The 20,000-nt window shown below is 39.7% G+C and overlaps 3 protein-coding genes and 1 long non-coding RNA gene across 5 annotated transcripts in view; 2 read left to right on the plus strand and 2 right to left on the minus strand.

Moving 5' to 3' along the window:
* The window catches only part of LOC138026774 (asparagine--tRNA ligase, cytoplasmic-like), a 27,898-nt gene extending 26,294 nt beyond the window's left edge, over nucleotides 1–1,604 (minus strand). Inside the window, exon 1 of one of the 2 annotated variants that reach the window (XR_011127343.1) lies at nucleotides 1,469–1,604. The gene's annotated coding sequence lies outside the window, so the exon portion shown is untranslated. Of the gene's footprint in view, nucleotides 1–393; nucleotides 597–1,468 lie in introns of those variants that run through there. The other variant, XR_011127344.1, reaches the window with a different exon arrangement.
* On the plus strand, nucleotides 1,319–7,612 carry LOC138026773 (monocarboxylate transporter 10-like). Its single transcript, XM_068874221.1, has 4 exons — nucleotides 1,319–1,658; nucleotides 2,763–3,364; nucleotides 5,940–6,306; nucleotides 6,797–7,612. The coding sequence occupies exons 1-4, from the start codon at nucleotides 1,478–1,480 to the stop codon at nucleotides 7,000–7,002; spliced, it is 1,356 nt and encodes a 451-aa protein (XP_068730322.1). The 5' UTR covers nucleotides 1,319–1,477; the 3' UTR covers nucleotides 7,003–7,612.
* Nucleotides 7,486–16,818, minus strand: LOC138026775 (uncharacterized). The gene is made up of 3 exons (XR_011127345.1): nucleotides 16,587–16,818; nucleotides 12,702–12,772; nucleotides 7,486–7,564 (listed from the first exon to the last, which is right to left on the minus strand). It is a non-coding gene; the product is annotated as an uncharacterized lncRNA (long non-coding RNA).
* The window catches only part of LOC138026772 (monocarboxylate transporter 10-like), an 8,378-nt gene continuing 1,875 nt past the window's right edge, over nucleotides 13,498–20,000 (plus strand). The window contains exons 1-2 of the mRNA XM_068874220.1: nucleotides 13,498–13,776; nucleotides 18,973–19,589. Coding sequence (XP_068730321.1) covers nucleotides 13,596–13,776; nucleotides 18,973–19,589 — 798 coding nt within the window. The 5' untranslated portion in view covers nucleotides 13,498–13,595. The remainder of the gene's footprint in view (nucleotides 13,777–18,972; nucleotides 19,590–20,000) is intronic.

Below are 20,000 nucleotides of genomic sequence, written 5' to 3' on the forward strand. Positions count from 1 at the left end.
AGTAATTACTTTGGCCAATGGAGACAATCCAGTAAACCAATCAAAACTCGAAGTATTTACACGTAGGTAGCCGACACAAACCGCGGGAAAATGTGCACGCGCGAGCCACGATTAGCTTATGTTTCACTTCTGATTAGTTGAAAAGGTGGAGCGAGAACTTTGAACTATAACTGAGTGAAGAAATGCAAAACCAAAGCAATTCGCTAATTACTTTCGACGTTCAATTGAGAACCTCTCTATATGGGAGGTACATTTTATCAAGTTCTCTAAAGGAAGATTTTGTACTCTGAAATTGCAGGGCATATGTCAGTTTTTTGGCTCCGAAATCCTCACAAATCAAATTCTTCTAGCTGTTAAGATTGTCTCTTTAAACAGTCTTTATACAGTACTCACTCTGGGGGTTTCAGTTAAGTTTTTGGTACTCTCACAGTTGGTATAACAACCTGGCCCGGGTTGCTCGAAGAATGGTTAGTGCTAACCAACGTTAAATACCATGAAAACCTATTCTTGGTTTTCACGTCATGCAAGTATCACGCAAAGAAATAATAAAATCGCTTACCATTCAATAAATTAAATCAAGAAATTGAGATATTGTAGAAGGGTAATAAATAAACAGCGAGTCAAAGTTTTACGGCTGTACGATATTCCAAACTCGAGTTCTTCAGAAAAGGGTAGACTCCAGGATGATGTCCCCCTGAGAGACGCCAAAATGGCGGCCGGAAACGAGTGGAAACATCTGGAGTTTACTTTGACTCTCTCTAAACATTTTTCTCTCTTTGCAAAACTTAAAACATTCGCATAGACACTTCTCTTAACATACTGGTTATTCAAAACACAAGGCGAATCGATGTTTTCATGTACGTGACATGTTTCTCAGAAGCAATCCAGATGTCACGCATTGTAAAAAAAAAATTGAAAATCAAACTGCTCTATTTTCAAAACAAAGCATGCTACCGAGCTGAAAACAGTCCAGTATACATATTTCTAAAATGTTTTTTACCCGATGAAGGTAAAAACGCAAAATTTTTAACTTTAGTTTTTTTTCTGACGTCACGTGAAAACCAAGAATTGGATTTGATACCTCTTAACCGAAAGTTAGCGCTAACCAGGGTTGAGAAACCGGCCCCAGGCTGATTGAATAGTCCTGACTGAGTTATGTGATAAAAATAATTCTTTGTAAGCCTGCAATAAATTGAACTAAACAAGACACCGAACAATTCAGATCATACGTAAATCATCTCAAGTTCTTTAATTAATTCGTATGACGCATGTAAAGGCACAACTCTACTTCAGTTCTAAAGTTCAATTGAAGGACCCTCATGTGTTTACAGAAACAAAGTTTTAATTTATATCGTCAACTTATTTTGAGGAGACCGTTCTAAATTGCCTTCCCCCCCCCCCCAAAAAAAAAAAAAAAAGAAATTAGTTTGTATTTAAACATATTGTAATTTCATATTAGTTTACTTACCTGAAACTGATGGCCATTTCTCAGTTGTTTTGCTCCACCGGTCCTCCTCGCAAACGTGATAGTTTGTGGTCATGGCTGGTCTGTGCTTGCGCCACAATAACTTGGATATCAGCGCTGGGCTTCGTTTTTAGCTTCGGAGTCTTTCTGCCGGTGTTTATGGATTATTTTAATGCTTCAAGAGAAATTACAGGTGAGTGACTGTAGAGAGCTTTAATTCTTTTAAACCCGAAAGATTTTATCCGCACTATTGTGTTGCTTACACATGGACCATTGGGGCGGCTTTGCCTTAAATCTAAAATCTGAAATCTGGAATCCGATATAAGAACTTGGATCGGTCGGTATAAAATGCAGACTACAGAGTGAATATTAATTGCAGATTGCAGACTAGGTACAAAATGGAGACTGTAGACTGGGTTTAAAATGCAGACTAAGACCTTAATTGTCGCATTGTTTAAAAATCATTAAAAAAATATGCGTTCCTCTTAAAAAATCTGTTCTGTTTGATTTTCCTAGTTCAATATGTCGGACATTTTTTCCTTTCATCCTTTTTTCCACAGCGGCCTCTCTCGTTTCAAACTTTTATTCATGCTTACTAAATAGGTTTTAAAGCTAATCGTGGAATTAAGTCAATCGGCTCTCGAACAACCAGTGGTGTGATGATCAATATTACCTTTTGTAGAAACGCGTTTTTAATTGGACACTCACCAACCAGTTGCTGAAACACCAAATAATCGTATGGGACCTTGTAAAATGAAGGATCAACTTCATTCACGGTGTTGGCATAAGTATGTTTTGATAAAATATAAAAAAAACTCGGTCGTGTAGAAAACACAAGTGAGATTGATCCTTAATTTCACGAGGAACTCATGCCTCTTTTTGTTCATAATTTAGAAGGCCAAATTTTACACTGACTTCCCAAGCCATTCAAATTCAAGTTATCATTTTTTGTTTCTCCTGCTCATTTTTAAAAAATGTCATTTTTGTGCTTTTTCGAGCATTTTCATTTCCGCTAGCAGTTTTCAAATTGTTTATCATCTCTACCTCAGCTATTTGTCACCAAATTCACCAAATTTTATAACCGTAACCAAGCAACGAATTATTCAATATAGCATTTTAGTAATACGGCCCTGTGTTAAGGAAAAAGGCCCTCTCGATTGAGCAATCAGAATTGAGTAATTAGACTCTCTATATGATAAAAATAGTAACGACACGTTAGGGTTGTGTTTGTGGTTTCTTCGAAAATGGCAGCCATTACTTATACAAAGGTAGCCTAATTGTTTTCGTTTAATTGTAGCATGCATTGGTTCTGTGGGGATAGCAATGACGTACTTCAGTGGTCATATTTCAACCACCCTGGTCACCCGAATTGGATGTCGGATCACGTCCATAATCGGAGGTGTCTTCTGTGCCGTTAGCTTGCTCGTCAGCTCCTTTGTGGACAACCTATATCTTCTCCTCTTTACCTACAGTGTCTTGTTTGGATTCGGTTGCAGTTGTACGTTTTCCTCTGGAATGATTGTGATTAACCAGTATTTTAACAGAAGGCAGTCAATTGCTATGGGTATCTTAAATTTTGGGGTTGGAGGTGGCATCCTTGTGATGGGCCCCACTCTGGAGGCCCTAATTAGGGCAACTGGATGGCGGTCCACCTGTCGCATAATGGCGGTAGTCGTTGTTGTCCTGCGCTCCCTTGTTATTACCTTTGACCCTAACGTCGAGGGAAATGAAGAAATTAGTTGCGAAGAAACAGCCAGTGGAAATATGAATAATGGAACTCTTATTTCCAAAATCAAGAAGACGTTTGACTTGTCTGTTTGGAAAGAGCCTCCAGTTATTGCTTTTTTCCTTCCTGGTTTTTTGTTGTCTTTTGGCCACCTTGTCCCTCTGATTCACATGGTAAGCAGGTTTGCAGTGAAATTCTCTTTTGTCCAGGATTGCACCTACTGAGATGCACACCCAATTTTGACATCCAACCCGAGGTGTCCCTTTAAGTCTAAGCATTAAAGGTCAGGGTTACTTTCAGGTTTGGGTAAATGTAGCTGTTTACCTTAACTTGAGGACATGCAATTGGGGGGACACTTTGTGACTTTAATTGTCTTTAGTATAAATACACAGCTGATTATACAAAATCGCGCACTCTCATTGGCTCGCTATCTTGGATTATCAGCCGATAATCACCAAAATGGCTGCCAGTAGTCGTTTTGCCACTGTAAGTGAAGATGATTTCGCGTTGAAATGATTTTTTTTCCCCCTCTTTTTTGAAATAATCACCTGCGTATTTATACTAAAACAATTATTCGCCTCAGACTCAGTGATTATGGGTGAATATTCACCGATGATCACTTCGCCTTCGGCGGATAATTGTTAAGTATTCCGAGACACGAGTGATGTTGCAGTTGAGTAGAAGAGCAAGGGAACACTTCATGACGCTTATTAAAATCAAAGCAGATCCAATTAGGTAAATCCTGGACATATCTCAACGTAAATAGGAAAGTCGCACACCAGCCGGTAGGTTGAACATGGCCATGCTAGCTTATCCGATTTGAAATAGAATGAAGCGACTGAGTGTAACCCTGAAAGCATGTATTGGTGTCTATTTATGCATCTGGGTAGAGAGAGAGAGAAAGAGAGAGAGGGGGGTGGGGGGGGGGGGAAGGGAGGGAGAGAGAGAGAGGATGTGTGTGCAGAGGAAAACATACAAAACGGTGCCAGAGCTAAGCCCACGCAGTCCTGGGGTCGGGAGACTGTTGCGCTGGCCACTGCACCGCCACTCGGGAAGCCTGACCATGACACTTTGCCACTCCCCGTCCCCCATAATAAATTATGAAATGAAATGAAATGGCATATGAAATGAATCATATATGAATTGCGGATATGAAATCAAGTGAAGCTATGATCTTCGCAGTTATGAACGCAATTTTTACAATTGCGCAGAGAAGCCTGAAGAATTCAGGACTTCAACGGGGTTTGAACCCGTGACCTCGCGATTCCGGTGCGACGCTCTAACCAACTGAGCTGTGAAGCCACTGACGTTGGGAGCTGGTCATTTGTGGGTTCTAATGGTCCCGTGAGGAATGAATCAGTATTTTTCCTTGCAAATGTTTTATGCAGAGGAAGGAGCTCGTTACCCAGTACCTGCCGGCTGCCAACCCATGTTTTTCCTTGGACAGATCGTTTTTTCAGAACAACTTCCCCGCCAAGTTTTGTGTATCTTAGCAAATCAGCTCACATTGTCCGCTCTGTCTACGTAATGTTTAAGTGTAAATTTAACAAGAAAAAACACAAAGACGGCGATCGAATCTATGATCACTCATAGAGGATATTACATGGCCGCGCTGAGATACGAAATTTCTCCTCGAGAGTTGAAGAATATTTCAAGAGTGAGCGCAGCGAACGAGTGAAATATTTTTCAACACGAGATCAATGAAATAATAAATTATTTCACAAAATGCATTGCAAGGCGCGATTTTTATATGTAACCATAGTAACAGTGATCTTTTTACGTGTGAAGATATCATTTTTTCGCGCGAAAGCCCACTTGGTATTTCATTGGTGTTAATGTAATAAAAAAGGATATGCAGATCAGATTTAATCTTTGTATTTGCCGGTAATCATGTACATCACTGACACAGTTTCAAATGAGTGTTGAAGGCAAATTTTTTATGAGCTCGGCTTTGCATCGCACCTTTCATTGATTGGCTCAAAAAAAAAAAAATGCGCCATATTCTCGGCCAATCAGATGCTTCCACTCGCAGGCGTTTTCCTGCGTAACTTGCATTTCTCGTTAAGTGTAGAGTTGTCTCTCTGGCCTTGATCAAGTTAATGCTTTCAATAGTCCATTTCCGAATTGCAAGTCGCTTCGGTGTTTAAAAGCAAGAGAGAAATTTAGCATCTTGTTTACGGGGCTTATCTCGGTGTAAAAACCTTTGAAACTTTTGCTTTGTTTTGTTACCTCGTTGTGGAGTTTAGTTATTGTTTGGTGTTTTTGACTCTTTCTTTTTCTTTTGTGTTACATCATCCGTAAGTTTCAGAGGTTTTTACACCGAAGATGAGCCCGTTTACGTAAACAGCAAACGGCAGGGGCTTAATTACATAAAAAGTTCAAATGAATTGTTACTGGAATTTTTGGGCTTGACGTTTGCCGATAAGCCTGGTTTTCACTAGCGATGCAAGCACTAGCGCAAGCATAAACCGTGTCAAGTGAAAACGAACCAGTTCCATATTCTCTTTCACAACGTGGCGCTGGGAGTGGAATCTGGAACGGGTCTTTTTCATTGGACGAAGATCGCAGCTTGCGTTACATCCTGTTGTAACACAACGCAAACGAACGCAAGCAAAAGCGCACGTACAAGACAGACCGAAGAAAAGGAAACATTTTGGTCCTTGGGCTCATGCTTATGTAAGGACCGTTTTCAGAGATATAAACAGCAACTCTGCCATGGGCTGTCATAAATGTATATTCATTTTTCAGATTCGCTATTCTGAAGAATTAGGAATTTCAGCTGAAAAAGCATCCAGACTGTTCATTTATCAAGGTTTGTGCTCCTCCGCTGGCCGTTTGCTTTCCGGCTTTTTATGCAATCATCCGAGAGTGGACACGTTCAAAGTTTACCAAGCTGCGCAATTTACCGCAGGATTGAGCATCATCCTCATGACTGCGGCCCCAACGTTCACAACTCTTACCATCTGCATGGTATTCTACGGACTCGGCGATGGCTTTTTCTTTACCAGTTTAAGTGTTCTTACATTCACTGTCAGTCCACTCAAATCCACTGCTGTGCTTGGATGGAATATTTCAATATCAGCGTTATTCGCGGCAATCGGTCCTCCCTTAGCCGGTAAGTGTCACGAAAATTATCGTTATTCCTTTGGGACGAATCCAGGAATTCGTAGAATTGTCGGTCAAATGCCCCATGGGTGATTCATATAAACTCTCGGAAAAAAGGATTTTCAGCTTTTAAGGGATAATCGTAATTTGTTTAATATCTTTGAAACCGTTTCGGTTTTGTGCTATTTAAAGGACTACGCTCAAAGGTGTTATAGCCTCAGAAACCGGTCTTGTTTACATGTTTTTCATTTTGGTTTAAGGGGTTGACCGTCCTATCCATAGATCCGCCCCAATTCCTGTATTTCTTTTGCCGTTACGGGACCGTCTGTACGTGTAGACAACCAAAGTGATTATTACGGTGTATCACAGGATCCCAAGTATTGAAGCCAAATAAGTATGAATGTGAAAATAGTTAGTGCAAACATCTTCTATTTTTCCATGTAGGAGTCCTACATCAAACATACCCAAGCTAACCTAACATGATTATTTTTCACACTCAGGTCTGTTAGCAGACAAGTTGGGTTCGTATGTGGTTCCTTTCCGTGTGGCAGGCAGCATCACACTCTCCGGGGCCTTTATTCCGTTCATCCTGTTATGTTACAAAAGACCTGACCTCAGTTCCTCCGTTAACGAAGAAGAAGAGAGAGGAACTCAAACTACAGTGCCATTCAAAAGGGTGCTTGTTGATCAAGAATCGCCTCATTGATGCATATGCAGTTGCTTGCGAGTCCAGTAACATCAATTCATAGGTCATCTTACAGCAAAAAGACAGCCTCTTTCTAAAAACGAGAAATGAATACTGATAACTTGTTTGGTTGTAAGAATAACATATGTTGTGGTTTATTTTGTTTCTGGTTTGAAAAGTTCACTTTTTTTGTAATTAAGGCGAAATAAATAGCATTTCAATGTTTTCAGCATGAATTGTATTTTTCATTCATAGGAGTCTTCCTTAAACCCATGAATCGAATCCTTGAAATCGTGAGTGACCCTTGAAATCTGATTGGCTGGCTCTCAAGAGTGCTTCAAATGACAATAAAATAAGACTTGCCAATCAGGTTTATTCATGGTTTACCTGCCGTAGCCAATCGGAATGCACAATAATATAGAGCAATAAAAATGATTATTTTACATTCTCAGTTTTACAAATTCCCCCTTTTACAGATAAAAAAGGATAATTTCAGTTACTTACAGTTTTTAGTCGACGACAATGATCTCTGTCTGATCTCTTTGCATGGATAAACAAACATTTATTAACCTCGGCAAAATTCCTTGAGAGGATTTAAAATAAGTGTAATAAAGTGGTAATTAAATACTGACTCATTCTTGTTATTTGAAATCGAACTCAACCTGCGCGCTCGTTCGACATTGTAATCCGCATGAAAAATACATCTCTTGGTCCAAGAGAAATGAAGAAGAGATACGCTGGGGACAAGGTTGAACCTATCGCTCTGCCGGGACATAAAATCACTTGACATAGTGGATGCTTGGATCGAGGGGCGCAATCGCACGGTTATGGTTTCCTGGATTTTGCCCAGGCCTCTTTTCTTTTTCTAGTAGGCTCTGGGTAATAAACTCATACAAATCCTTATATTTATTCCCCAGAGCCTCGAGATGATGCATTTCGTTTAGTTCTGAATTTTAATATATCGTTGGTCTATTCTCTTAGTGGTATAGACCTTATTCCAAAATAGCCGTCATTCAAATACTCTTTTGTTTTTATTCAAATTAGCCCTTGATGCCTCGTTCTTGAGCTGAAAATTCAAAAGAATATTTTGCCTTGAATAAAAACAAAAGAATATCTAAATAGCGGCCATTTTGGAATAAGGTGTATACAATTTCATTTGCATATTCATCTGAGAAGCCTACATTTTGCTTTCAAGCGACATCAATTTCAAAATGCAGACATTAGGGCCGTTTATACGAGAGAAAATAGGCCGCTTAACTCTGGCCGCGGCTTACGTAAGCCGCGAACACCCCGTATAAATGGTACGAAATCTACGTTCACGGCTTTCTCAAGCCGCGTCTTATCCTGGCCTGGGAGTTTATACTCGTATAAATAGTTTCTTTTGCGGCTTACGTAACTTCAGCCGCGGCTTATTTTCTCTCGTATAAACGGCCCTAATGTCTCCAGCCATTTGGTAAGTCCAATCGCCTTCCAGGTAGCATGCACATTCGCAAATATCGCGTGCTCAGTATCGTTCAAATAATTAATCATACTAAATATGTGAAACAATGTTTTTTTTTTCAAACCTTGCTGAATCTGGGGATGTAAACGAACGCTAAATTAATTTAAAGTGAATGTGAAAATTGGTAAAAAAAAAAACCTGCACCAACAAAAGTTTTTCTTTAGGTCTTTTTGCCGCTATGCCATAAGGGTGCGTTCGATTGACCCTATTCCGGAATGGAAATTCGTGGAATAGAAGTTAGAAATCCTTCGTTTTGAAGGAGATTCACTTCACAATTGTCAAACACCTGCTAAAATGCTATTTCAAACATATCTTTCTTATCCTTGTTGCTTCAATTAAACGCCAAACATGCCGTTTTAAATCATCACTCCACGTATTCTTATTCCGGAATAGGGTCAATCGAACGCACCCTTACTGACCCTAACGGAGAAGGGTGTTGGACACAAAGTTCAATATATGATTCCTTTCATATATCATTTCATTCGTTGATTCATTCACCACGGGAATTACAATGTTGCTATGGCAACTTTTCGAACACCACCAAAATGGCGTTTATGAACGTAACTTGTCACCCATGATATCAATAGCTAATCAGATGGTATACTGAGTATACTCGTCAAATTATTCCCTAATTTCAATCGTCACCATTTGATTACCCATACTAATTACATGGGTGATTATTCAAAATTCTCTGTGCTGATTGGTTACACTTCGGGTGATTAATTAACAATTAGACCCGTAGCCCGTAAGGGGAATAGTAATAGCCCATGAGGCGAAGCATTTCATGTGAGAAATCCTTTACAGTAAACCAGAACCCAGCATTGGGAACTCTGTGCCCAACATCTTTCTCTGCTAGTGCCAGGATCTCTTAGAGTCTTGTTCTGGTGAAAAAGACCCAACGGGGGAGGGGGGGGGTACTTGAGTCAATTTTCGCTGAGTATGGAGGAGACAAATATGGAGTTCACACTGCTACACACTTCTGTTGGCGCAGGTTTTCACAATCACGCAGAGTTCAATTACCTAGACTCAGTCAGTTAGTCAGCAAGCGGCTTTTGCGAATGAAAATTTTCATGGAGACCGTGTAAGAGGGTCTTAATGGGGTTAACCGATAGGCGTAAAACGTCCAAAAATTTAGTCGATAGCCGTAAAAATTGAAAAATTTTAACCGTTAGTCGTAAATAGGGTGAAAAAAAATTTAACCGCGTAAAAGAAACTGTTCCCTAGATTTGTAAAAGTAACCGTTGACATTTCTACGGGTAAAATAGTTTTAGAAGTGAAATACTTAAAAGTATGATCTATCAAATAACTTATTTCATCCAGAGATGATCCCAAGACCTTTATTTTGCTTAAAGATACAAAAAATACAGGTTTATTAATATTTAACTCTTTGAAACAAAGAAATTGATTTTTAATTTTTTTGTTAACCGTAACTGAAAAAAATTAACCGATAGCCGTAAAAGAGCCAAAATTTTAGCCGATAAACGTAAAGGCCACCATCCCATTGGGACCCTCGTGTAATGGCTACATTGCGAATTCTCCATCATACATTTACTTCGCACGGGAGATAAAATAAATTGACAGAGCGGATGGTTTGAGCTTAGACGTTGTTCATTTCCCTGTGCAAATTCCTAGATTAAACACCAATTAATAGAAGCCTTTATTAGAATTAAAATACTTGTTTTCTTGTCGTGTTTGGTGACCGATGTTTTTTACACGTTTGGACAGATGTTTGACTTGCCCTCGAGTACAAAGTCCACTACTTTGTTGTCTCTATGGATACGGTATCTTGTCATGTGCTGGTTTCTTTCAAGATGGCGAACGGAGACGAACACAATTCTTTGCTTTTTTTGGATTTCATAAAACATGTTTCAGGGTGTTTTACGCCGTTTGGCCATTCTGTAAAACATGTTTTACCACAGTAGGACACAGGTCTTAAGAGCACGAAAGATGCCACCAAGTGTGGCGCGTCACTTTTTATTGTTCCCAGGAAAGTAGAAATCTGCATAATAATAAAAAGGATTAAAATGGATTCAATTTGGGTAAATTTGAAAAACGTCGGCCCACCTTTTTTCAAATTTATATCAGTCTATATCAAAATGTCATTTACAAAGCTGGAAAATCATTCTCAGTTGTTATGTGGCCATGATTTTGCAAATGAAAGACTCTTGCACTGCCAATTTGATAATTAGAGCTCATAATTAACAAAATTAGACAAAATTACCTAACATAGCGTGACCTAACCCCTTTAAGGACTCTAGGAATCAGAAACTCGAAATGCATTTTCATATACAAAACATGTCCAGAAAATGAGTCAATGAAGTACATCATAAAGTAGAACAACTGGCAATACTTTAAATCAATTTCGATCCTACAAATTGAGTTCCCTCGATTTTAGACAAAATTATTATTTCTTTTAAATAAATAATCCTCCAGTAGAGTGTAGCCTCACTGAAAATTGAGAAAAGAACTAAGAGACTGAGACTGAGGGCCCATCCACACTAATGCGTTTTCAAAAACCTCTATTTTGTTTATTTTATTTTACTTCGTCCATATTGTATAAACAGAGAGAGAAATCAAGTATGGACAGGGAGGCCACAAAAGCGAAACCATTTGGTCCCAAACAAAAATGTAAATTATAATGAGATTAAAAGCAGCAAGTAATGCAAGTAATGTTACAGTTTAGTGATCCGGCTCCCTAAAAACGGATAAAAAGATCTGTGTCCACACTAGCGTTTTCACATCGTTGTCGGCGGTCCACACTGGAGACTGACAACGGAGATCTAATGATGAGTTCTTGTTACCATTCTTTGGGAAATTGAGAGGGAGGCATAAGATTATGACGTCACACGTATTCGAAAATCTCCGTTTCCGCCATTCACACTAGAGCAATAGACCTCCGTTTTCAAAATTCTCCACTTTCAAAAGCGTTTTCGAAAACCTTTTCATAATTCGTGGACCTCCGTTTTCAATCGTTTCAGTGTGGACTGTTATATATAAACGGACGTTTTCGAAAACACATTGGTGTGGACGCGGGCTGAAACTTTCGGATCATCGGTGACGTATCCACTGAATAAAGTCATAAGGCCGTTGAACGGCTGGGTTCAGATGTATAAGTTAATTACGTGAAAGGTTTCACTGACTATGCTCTTCACCATTTCTTTGCCAATTTGAACGTGGAAAACGAATTCCAACTACTCTTGACGCAAACCTTCTAGTCTTGGAGACATTCTTATCTATCTCGTTTGTTTTCAAAAAGTTCCTTGTATTTTTTTTAATTTGAAGGAAAGTTGACTTAGTTTACTGCGTTGATTCAAGTGTCATAGAAGGATAACATCTCCATTTCTGAGTTTCATCGAGTTCTTTCCCAAAAAATAGATGATTCCAACAAATGGATTTGCTCCCAACTGAGTGGCTTCAAAGCTCAGTTGGTTGAGCATCACTTTGCACCGGCATCACAGAGGTCCTGGGTTTGAATCCCGATAAAGCCGCCTGACTGATTTCTCCGAGGTCTATGAGAGAAAATTGCTTGAATTGTCCAGGTAACTACGACGATCATTTCTCTCGATTTCATAACGATTTCGAGATATATACACGTTTCACTAAAAAATGAAGCCCAACGAAGGGAATATTCTACCAAGTCCTAATTTTTTTGGCATGGTAGCATGAAATAAACGTTGTAACAACGAATTCTCAGGATAACTGGTTACCCCTGAAATCGTATCAAAGGCAAACGATAAATAATTACACAGGCTTACCAGGAAGGACTCCTCCATGATTTCCTACGACGTGTACCGAGAATCAGCGTTGGCGCAGTGGACAGTGGTGAGAGAACTCGCTTCCCAGGAATGTGGCCTGGGCTCGATCCCCAGACACAACTTCAATGTGGGTTGAGTTTTTTGTTTCTCTACATGACTCCGCTCTGAGAAATTTTTCTGCAGGTACTCCAGTTTTTCCCTATCCTCAAAAGCCAACATTTGATTTGATTTGAGTTAATTTAGTTTGATTCTTAAGCCCGTTTGAACAATTAGTGCTCCAGATCTGAATAAGTTGTCACTTAACCCTTTCATTCCTACGGTCGAAATATTCATTCTCCCAACTAGTTCCTTAGAGTTCTTTGTTGGGTATTCATGAGAATTTGGTGTTATATTACAACTCTTACTTAATTCTAAATACCTGTCTAACTGACCTTTCGTTGAAGTTGTGGAGAGAATTTACATACCGATCAGTCCTGGCCGGTCAAAGGAATTGCTTGAACCGTGGTGCTGGGAACTGAGAAACGCTTGACTCCCTCTAAGATAAAAGGAAAAAAAAAGGAACTTTACTTTAGTGTCTAATCATCTAGCGCTGGAGCTCTTGGTTTTTCGGTGCAAAGTAGAGAACCAACAAACTCTACCCACGTACGCCGCCGAAACGAACCCTGGCCATATTGGTGGGAGGCGAGTGCTATCACCAATGCGCCATCCCTGTACCCCATACAAAAAAACTAAGCGTCACGAAAGCGGTGGCCCGAACGCTTCACGAACGTCGTTGCAAGGAAGAAAAATACTTCCATATTTTTTTTTAAAGTTGTTGCTTTTTTCAGTATAGTTACACTCTCATGGAGGATTAATTTATTTACCGGAACTGAAAATTTTGGCTAAAATCAAGAAACGTAAACGTGAACAAATTGATTTAAAATATGGAGAATTCCTTTTTCAGCGTTGCGATATACTTTCGGTGCTTTTTCTGGAAATGCCTTATTATATTTGAGAGAGTATTTCTATTTCCCGAGTCCTCTCCCACAACCAGTAACCAAGTTCTCGAGTCCCTTATCCTCTCGTCCGTATATCATATTAAGAAAAGCCCATCAAGCTTCTTTGTTATTCCTTTTTATGGTTACGGTTACTTGAGCACGAGTATTAACGGAATACAAACCCAAGAACTCGTAATACAAGTTTTGAACAATAGAATTCATTCTTATGTTACAGCTCCTTAAAAGTTGCGCATAAATTAAAGTGAAGTGAAGAAGTGAAGTGAAGCGTCATTCAATCGTAACCTAACGAAGAAAATCGGGAGGATAGTCAGCTAACCAGTAAAATGCCGTAGATTACCTTTCACATCATCCCTTCAAGAAATGGCCATTCCTCAGTTGTTTTGCTCCGCTGGTACTCCTCGCAAACGTGACAGTTGCTGGTCATGGTTTGTTTGTGCTTGCGCTACAATGATCTGGGTTACAACTCTTGGGTTTGTTTTTAGCTTCGGAGTTTTTCAACCAGTCTTAATGGACTATTTTAGGGCATCCGAAGAAACTGCAGGTTAGTGTGCGAAGCGAGTTAATTATTTGTTTACTTCATTTAGGAGGATATGGATCATATGGTAATTTATATTTTAGTGACACAGAAATGGATGAACAAAGGGGAAAATATTTTTTGACACATTTTATCCAAAGAACAGATATTTCAGCTGAAAGCCCGAAGGGGTGTTTCTAAGTTCCTTGCAGTGGATTGAGACTGTTTGAAGGGATATTTTTATTAGCTCAGCAGAAGAATTTCATCTGTTCGAATTTGTTGCGTGAAAAGTGAAGTGCTTGAAAGGACCGAAAGTCTTTGAAAAAAATCTTTCTTTCAGAAAGTGATGGCTAAACGCTACCTTCCCTCCTAGCTTCGAGTCTCTTCGGTGATGTTCCAGTAACTTTATCGCTTAAAAATCTAGGGGATTGCCATATCGAAACTTGCATGGAACATTTTGTCTTTACAGACATTTCCAGTGGGGAGCCACTAATTATATGCTACAGTAGCTGCAGCATACCTTAATATCACAGGAAACCGCCTGAAAAGGTTCACTGACAAGTATAACAAAATACTGGCGAACACCGAACAGCGCTCTAATTTGAATCAGAAAATCAACAATCGGTGTAAGTACTTTTAATAGAACCTACACATGCGATGATCATAACTTGACATACGAAAGCTCAAAGACACCATATGTTGCTGCGTTCGTTTCGCTCGACTGTCTTTTTGGCGCAAAATTTAATTGAAGAAAAAGGGTTCGAGATCTCGCTTCTAGCTTTTTTCTGGAGAGGAACGAGAAGTAAAAGTGACTGTTACAAATGGAAGAGAAAGGGACCGGAAGAAAAATACGTGTTTGGGTCTGGGAGATTTTCAGCCGCTAGCACAAGCACAGGAGCATTCATTCAATTTCTGACCCTTTTAATGTGACGTGCTTGAATCGTTACGTCGTATATTTTATCCGGGACCAGAAGACGTCTTTGGTTGTTTGATACCAGTTCACTTATAAAGCAAGCCTAAAAGATACTACAGAACGCCGAACAGTGGCGTGATTTGTATCAAAACTCACTTATTTGCGTCGTTAAAATGCACCGTTTCACTTCAACTATGAAAATAATCCATTGCACTCTCATTTAAATGCCAATAAGACACGAGGTCACTGAGCCGAAAAGAGGTTATTATTGCAGGCGTGAAGGAAAACACAAGGCCATTGTTGCAATAATTTTGCACCCTTTTCTATTACTCGGTGACCACAATATATGACCTCCTCATAGTGTTCCAACTGGGTGCCCAACGGTTTGGGGAAAACATCCTAACTGAAATTTTATAGACAAAGTTGTTTTAGCACCACTTGACAAGGGAATGTCGTCATTGTTTTGACATACGAGTTTGCTTGCAGAAGGCATCGTACTATTTACAAATTGACTTAAAAACATAAAAGAACTTGTTAAACTTTGTTAAATCTCCAGTTATTACTATCCAGTTATTAGCCACCAAAACTGATCAAATTCTTGGGTGACAAAAGGTGCTAATGATCCAAAACATTCTTTGTAAAATTTCGACAAATGTTGGTCATAACATTTCGGACAACATGTTGCTTCTCAGAGACATTCTAAGTTGGCGTAAGCTTTACGATTTCGCAGATATAATTTCTCTGTTTCGATGCACCTTGGCTCGTTTTTCTGACTCCTACAGAATAAATTAAAGAAAATCATCCAGACGTCCATGAGTGTGCTGAAATAATGTACCGGAGTACCTGCAGGAGTGTTTTATCGGATGAGGCGAAGCCGAGTGGTTTTAGATATAGATTATTCAGCGGCACCCAATAAAACGTTTCATTAAATTATCTGTTCGGAAGGCCTTTAATCGCCTAGGATTTTCTTTAGGGAATTTTCGCATCGAACTTTCGTGATCTGAAAAAGTCAATGACTATTTCTTCCGGATTGATGAAAATATCCTTGTGAGTACCGAAAAAAGACCAGCCGCTTTGAGTTTCTGAAAGGATACAACACATAAGATTTTCGGGAAGTAGGCAAAACTGCCCTAGTAAATTCGAAAAGCTTCACGGTTCCCCTAGAATAACTGAACAGATAATAAATAAAAAAATTATAGCATAGTCTAAAATGAACCTACATAGCTTTAAAAGCACTTCGAAGGGCTTAGAACAGCGTTTATTTTAAAACTTGAGAGAAGGCCCCTGGTTATTGAACCTCTTCAAAAACACTCCACAAAAAAGCGTGCCCCTCTGATATCCAAACAGGTTCAAATTGTGAGAGAACATTAGTAAACAAGAAAAACAAGCTAAGCTTTGTTAGTATGTTTTGCAGAAAGAATTCTTCTGAGGATTTAAAAGCTCATTCACGTGACGTTTTTAAAGGTGACTTCGCTCATGATTTACCAATTAATGCCGAGATTTTTAAAACATTTATCAATTATATATTCCACTCACGCTTGTTGGATATGATACTTATTAGATGATACCAAAAGCATATGACCCCGCTTCTGATGATACATATAGCCTAGTTGCAATTGGCTGTAATCATTTCATAACCAACAAGGAATAATTGTTTATTAATTTTTTTTTTTATGCAAGGGCCAACTGAACAAAAATAGCTCGGAAGTGCCGAGTCGAGAGAAATCTAACAGCAATAATTTCAGTGACTTCAATAAAATAACGATGCAAGGCAATCAGTTTCGTCTGTCACGGAATGACTTCTTCAGGGAGTTAAATGATTTGCGTTACAATTGTTTAAACCGGAAAAAATATAAGCCATAAGAAAACTAGGTATAGAATAATAGACACGCAGCATTTTAAAGGATCATCATTGCAAACTAACCGTCCTCACACGCAATTCCATAATTGACGGACGAACTGACCACACATTTTCAGCTACTGGTGATATAAGACGAAAATTCCACACTACATTGATTATAACTCAAAAAATACTATATACATGATACACTGTAGACGCAAACGTTGCAACAGAGACAAAACGGAGACGTAAGGACCGTTTCGACGAAACCGACCTCCCGTTGACACACCCACTTCTTCAAGACAAGCGACCGTTTCCGAACATTTCATCAGCAAAAACCGCACGCCACACGACATGGAACTCATCCCATTGGAACTCCAGTCATCCGCACATCTCGTGACTCCATACGCAAATCCCGAGAACCGGGGTCAAACCGAAAGAGAAGAGTTGTAAATGATGTATATTATCTGTAATCATGAATATTAATTCTCTTAAATCATTTGAGGACTTCACGAGTGATAACTGATTCATCATTTTATTGCTACAGCCTTGTTTACGGAATAGTAATCGTTCCTTTAAACGCCCACAAATTGTAGGTAAATCTTCCCTAATTTATTTTGTAAAAGCAAAACAATTGATGCGTATAGTTGCTGATGTATAATGGCTCATATAACATTATGCGGGGTTAAGCCAATCAAAACTTTAGAATTGTATCATCAAATAATCATTGTAGTTTTTAATAAGTATTAATAAGTACAGGAAATCGTATGAACGTGACTGCATCTCGTGATTTATGGGCACTTGTGATGTTTTGAAAGTTCCAAAAATTGCACGCACAGTAGGCGAGTGCAATTGGAGAACTTTAAAAACATCACGAATGACCATAAATCACGGAATGCGCGAGCAAGTTCATGCGATTTTTTATTTATTATATATTCAACAAAAACACTCCATCGCTTTGTTTCCATATCAACTTCCATACTGCCCTCTATAACATCTTTTGCTCTCTAGTCCTCTCCAAAAACCTATTTATGCATTCGCCATTGACCGATCAGAAAAGAGAGATTATTGAGTATACAATGAGGCCCTGACAGGGGGTGGGTGGCCCGTGCCGCTTGTCTGAATTTTAAAATCACCCGTGTCGCGGTTTAATCGGCTCATTCTCGGCACATTCCTTCACGTCACTGGTCACTGTCGGAATTTTGCTGGGAAAGGATGTCTTTTGTCGGAAATTGATTTTATGTGCTGTCGCTACTTTTTGGGCCATGTCGCTTGTTGGAATTTACCCTGTCAGGGCCTCTATAATAGGCTGATTTAGCAACAGAACGGGAACGTCAGTGGCGACGTCGTGCGCAGCAAAACTACCAATGAGAATTTAGAATAGAGAAGTAAAGAGTGGAGTCTGTTCTATTCTGAATTCTCATTGGTGTTTTTTCTGCGCCACTGACGTTCCCGTTCTGTTGCTAAATCAGCCTAATAAGTGCTAATATACGTATACGGTGGCCTCATGGTTAGAGCGCTCGACTCCGGAACAATAGGAACGAGTGGTCCGGGTTCGGGTCCTGGCCGAGGACATTGTGTTGTGTTCTTGGGCAAGACACTTTACTCTCACGGTGCCTCTCTCCACCCAGGTGTATAAATGGGTACCGGCGAATTTAATGCTGGGGGTAACCCTGTGATGGACTAGCATCCCATTCAGGGGGGAGAAGAACTACTCCTAGTCGCTTCATGCTACGGTAACCGGAGATAAGCGCCGGCCTGATGGGCGTTCTAGGCTCGTAGCAGACTTTACCTTTTACCTTAATATACGTAAATGCTCAAAAACTGCAATGAAACCCAGCTGATGGCTAAAGATGTGGAACCAAGTAGAGAATTTATGAATGTATCAATAAACACGGGCCTCATGAGGCACCGCATCCTCAGTTATAACAGAGGATATCTAAGACGTTCAAAACACATTTGAACGTCCGGTCTTCAAATGAAGTGAAGTACATGTATTACTCACCACTCTCTTCGGGTCATTTCGGGACTGATGGGGGACTATGGCCAGACGGCTCGTTACGCTGCTTGTAATTACTGAGTTCCTATACAGAACAACAGTCCAGACCACAAAACCGGGAACCAACTTTTAACGTCCCACAGAGTTTCTGAACAAGAGTTTTGAGGCGGCATATAAGGTCCATTGTCCTTATCCGAGAAGACTTGAAAGTCTAACCATTTGCGGGTGTAATTACAAAGGCAGCATTGCAAAACTCCGTAACTACAAAGCAATGTTATATAGTCCGGCCGGAGTTGAAGTCATAACTTTTGCACGGTGTAGTCCGATACTCATTCAAATTTCAACTGGAGCCAACCGGTCGGCGGAGCGGGATTCACTCGAGTTCGACGGAAATTTACTTGTTTATTTATTTATTTATTTATTTATTTACTCAATGTTTGTTTATATATTTATTTCTTGCTTTATTTCCAGCATCTGTCGGCTCGGTAGGCATCGCATTGACATTCTTTACCGGCCATTTCTCAACCGCGTTGGTCACCTGTCTTGGATGTCGTGTCGCTGCACTCATCGGAGGAGAAATCTGTGCAATTAGCTTGCTACTCAGCTCGTTTGCCAACGATATATTACTTCTTCTCTTCAGCTACAGTATTCTTTTTGGCTTCGGTTGCAGCTGTTTATTTTCGGCTGGTATGATCGTTATTAACCAGTATTTTAGCAAGAGGCAGTCAATTGCAGCCGGTGTATTATCAGCAGGGATTGGCGTTGGGGTCCTCATAATGGGTCCCGCATTAGAGGCCCTAACAAGGGCCACTGATTGGAAGACGGCCTTTTTGGTAATGGCGGGCGTTATTTTTTTCGTGTCATTGTTTGCAATAACCTTTGATCCTAACGTAGAAGAAGACCAGGAGACAACTACTTGCGAAGAAAAGGAAGTGGAACAAGATAGCGGAGAGACAAAACACGGAAGTATAATTTCAGAAATCAAAAGGGCGTTAGATGTATCCATTTGGAAAGAACCTCTTGTCATTGCACTTTACCTGCCTGAATTTTTTGCGGCCTTTGGTCATTTCGTCCCTCAGATCCATTTGGTAAGAGCTGCCATGGAAATTGCATGTCCCTTCTTTAAATCGAAAGAAATAAAGTTAATTACTGAATCAATAGAGTAAAGTTACCTGTGAATTTGATTGGATTAAGAGTTCGAGTTTTCGGTTACGAGCTCCTAATATAAAACAATTGCCAGGAGCCCATGAATAGGAGCCTCCATATGCACTATATAACAATTATTCCATGAGCCCGAGTTGGATACGAAGTGATAAAATAACCAACGAGCGCGTAGCGCGAGTTGGTTATAATCACTTCATATCCAACAAGGGCGAATGGAATAATTGTTTTAGTAAATTCTCAAACCGGGTTTTGCCGCCGATTTTTATTTCCACAATTTTACAAAGCGTCCGGAAAGAGCATCTTGGCGCACCATTTTCCATATGACGTAAAACTTC

This window comes from Montipora capricornis, chromosome 12 (assembly GCF_036669925.1).
Source record: "Montipora capricornis isolate CH-2021 chromosome 12, ASM3666992v2, whole genome shotgun sequence".
In the NCBI taxonomy this organism is placed as follows: Eukaryota; Metazoa; Cnidaria; class Anthozoa; order Scleractinia; family Acroporidae; genus Montipora; species Montipora capricornis.